The sequence below is a fragment of the Oxyura jamaicensis genome, chromosome 1, assembly GCF_011077185.1.
Source record: "Oxyura jamaicensis isolate SHBP4307 breed ruddy duck chromosome 1, BPBGC_Ojam_1.0, whole genome shotgun sequence".
In the NCBI taxonomy this organism is placed as follows: domain Eukaryota; kingdom Metazoa; phylum Chordata; class Aves; order Anseriformes; family Anatidae; genus Oxyura; species Oxyura jamaicensis.
The window spans coordinates 15,046,423-15,049,860 of record NC_048893.1 but is presented as its reverse complement, the minus strand read 5'-3'; the positions used below and the strand labels follow the sequence as shown (position 1 = coordinate 15,049,860).

General features: G+C 33.2%; 1 protein-coding gene across 1 annotated transcript in view; it reads left to right on the top strand.

Moving 5' to 3' along the window:
• The first annotated feature begins 291 nt into the window (after positions 1 to 291).
• The window catches only part of C1H12orf40 (chromosome 1 C12orf40 homolog), a 15,757-nt gene continuing 12,610 nt past the window's right edge, over positions 292 to 3,438 (top strand). The window contains exons 1-3 of the mRNA XM_035343236.1: positions 292 to 492; positions 892 to 931; positions 2,616 to 2,751. Of these exons, the coding sequence (XP_035199127.1) occupies positions 2,649 to 2,751 (103 nt within the window). The 5' untranslated portion in view covers positions 292 to 492; positions 892 to 931; positions 2,616 to 2,648. The remainder of the gene's footprint in view (positions 493 to 891; positions 932 to 2,615; positions 2,752 to 3,438) is intronic.

Here is a 3,438-nt window from a genome sequence, read left to right as displayed (position 1 = left end):
CAGCCAAAGCCACTAGAGCTGCCTATGTGAGGCAGTTCATATATTTTGGTGCACATATAATATCTATGTTTGATATGCATATGTTCAGAGAGGGTGTGTGTCCCTTCCAACTCAGGATACTCTATTCCATGAGTGTTATAACTTTAGGCACAGTATGAAAAAGAAAAGCAACAGAAAAAAAATGTAATTCCATGGAGATGTTCCGTATTTCTCTCTCTGAAATAAAAGTGCTAGTTTTATTGACACAAACATTACATCTTAATTCACCATCTTCACAATAGTGACCCCAAGCTCCCATTTTATGCAGTGTCCTGCAACCAATCAATTTAAAACTATGTTTAACAAGTGATATATGTAGGTTAACGTAAAACTGTCTCCTATACAGCACAAACAACAGCAGCTTAATCAAACTTGCAGTAACAATCTTTTTTAATGTATTTTTTATTTTTATTGTGAACAAAATTTTCACAATATGCTGTAAAGTCCTGAAAGGTAGGAAGTTGTGCTGTGCTCCTTTGCTTTCTTTGCTAATGTGGCTTTGTAACTATGTTGCAGTATGACGTAGGAAATTAGAAAAATTAAATATATTGGCAAAGATTTCTTATAATGTTTTAAGAAATTAAGAATTGATGATTTCTTGCATTACAGGTTAAATGCTTAAAAGCTTTTCCTTCTGAATGTTCAATATATTTGATAGCCTTTCCTGAGTAAACCAGGACCAGTCCAAGCGACTTCAACAGTTATATCGACTTCACTACCTGAAGGTTTGATCCATTGTAACAGAACAGAATAATTTGTGTCCAAGATTCTTAAAAACATTGATGTGTAACTCAGGCCATGACAAAAAATTACACTTTTACAATTAAAAGAATAATTATTTGCATCTTTCAGGAGCAGAGTCATATTAAAGCAGGAAAGGAGAAAGCAAAAGGTAATGTAGTAAAAGGTAGTGTAACACTTATAACGTGTTTGCCTGTCTGTGCTTAGCTTGTAGAACAGAAGTAATTTCCTATGTTTACTACACTGAATTCCAGCAGGAGGAGGAGGGAGTAGGAGAAGGCATGAATGAATACATGAATGTGCCCAATCTAAGTTTTACTGAATTACTTCTGTTACTATATTTTGCTGGTATGTGCTGACACACAGGATTGTTTAAAGCCTCACAATGACAACCACATGGTCAGCTAGCCTAACACATATACACAGCACTTTTTTTCTGGGCTACATAACAGAATGTTGGGTTCATTGATGTACTTTATTCTGGCACTCACAAAAGTAAGACAACTTATTTGTATTTTGAATCTGAAAGTGCAATAATAGAATCTAATTTATGTATTAATACCTGGCTTAGAAGACATTTCAAACAGGGAAGGGGAAGAAAACAGTACAAGAAGATAGTTATATCTGTAGTAGAAGTAAGTTTTCTCCTACCCAGAGCAGATGGACTGGCATGTACAGAAGGAGGAGTAACACGCTGACAGTATGGAGCCAGTCTCTGAAATGAAAACTCTCCATCTAAGAGACAGTGGGAGCAACCAGCAGATCATTGCCCAGTCTCTCGAAGGCCTATGAGTACTCAAAATACCTGTTTTTTCAGGGAGTCATTGGTCTAAGTTGCGTCATTTACAGCTATGTAATTTGCTTCAGAGTAGGAGAGAAAACAGGAAAGGATCCAAGTAATTTAGTACTAAATTGTTGAACACAATGGTGTTTAGTACTAAATTAGTGAAACCAATGGTAAGTTTGTTATTACTTTTACACAATTATTAACAATTCAGTAATTTAGGGGTGATGGGAAGAAAATATCTGGGACATTGAAGGAACATGGATAAATTTAAAGAGTATGGACTCCAAAGCAATATGAATTTTGAAGATTTTGAAGTGGTTATTTGTACACAGAGATTGTGGGATGGTTATTAATATTCTTTTATGAAAATGAGATTTTCTTTCCTAAACGGCTACTAATAGTATTCTAGGGTTATGCAGAATTATCTGCTTGATGTGTGGAAAGTGGTAGTCATAACGTCTTTTGCTCCTTGCAACATAAGGCATTTCTGAAGTCCAAGCCATAGAGGTTTTTCTTCTTTACTTTCTCTCTCCCTCTCTGTCACAAGACCTTATTTATTACGTCAAGGAAGACAAGTTTAGAGAACAATACACTGTTTGTGTCAATATAGATGACCACGTGTATGTAATCTTGCTGATTTATTTGCCTACTCATTTATAAGCTGCCTAAAAAGCTCAGGTTTCTTTATTTTATTTTATTTTTTTTTTTAAGACTTTTTCTTAGCAGGATTTTGGTATGTCTTTTATTTAAAAAAAAATACTTTTAATGATCATACACAGAGGTTGAGGCATGAGTGTTTAAGGACTAAGTTTTTGTCATCAAGAGAACAGTGATTTATTTTGAATATGACCAAATTAAAATAGCAATATTTTTCAAGTTAATAAAATAAACTAAATTGTAATAGATAGAGTGTGAATTTGGAGAGATTGAATCATGTGTTTTTATTATTAGGAATTATTTCAATATAATTATATATACTGCTAAAGTGTTATGAATCTTCTGTCAAAACCTTGTCTTCTCTTTTTTTTTTTTTTTTTTTAAAAAAAAGGAATTCTTTGAAAAGAAGAAACTTAAATCAAAGATGAAGCTTCTGGAAACATCATCTCCTAAAAGTTCATCAGTCAGTTTAGATCTTCTCAATCTATATGTTGTGAACCAAATATCAACCAAAAAAGACAGCACTGGTGAGTTCAGTGTAACAGTGTTCTGACCTCACACGTAACCCAATCGGTTATTCTTTATTATTACTGCTATTGTTTCAGTTCTTCTTTTTCCATTGCATTATAAAAAATCATATTTAAAAAAAAATGTTGAAGGTATAAGTATATAGGAAAATAATAAGTAAATAAAAAATCAGGGCCAAATTATATTTCCAGGAACCAAATAACCTTGGCTACTACCTATTTCACCTTTAAAGCCTTGCACTCTTATGCACCTTCCTCATTCCATTCATAAATTTTACCCTATAACCATTTCTTTTTCATTTTGTCATTAAATGGGTCCATTTGTATTCCACTGCCTGATTAATATTTTTTTTAATTATTATTTATTTATTTATTTTTCCATTTGGAATAGTCTGTCAGTTCTACCCAAAGTGTCCTTCTAAAAATCATTATTAAGATTCTAAAAAAATCCCTACAACTTGAGTCCTAGTTCTTTTCCTCTGTGAGATATTTATGGACTAGTCTGGGGAGCACTTGCTGCCCTATGTTCAGAAATATTAGGAGGTGACTGAGCAGGGCAAGAGAGCCTGTTCATACACCACAGTTGACCATAAATATTTTTATACTGTGCTGCCATATAGAATAGAGCTCTTACATTGCTAGAAAGAAAGAAAGAAAGAAAGAAAGAAAGAAAGAAAGAAAGAAAGA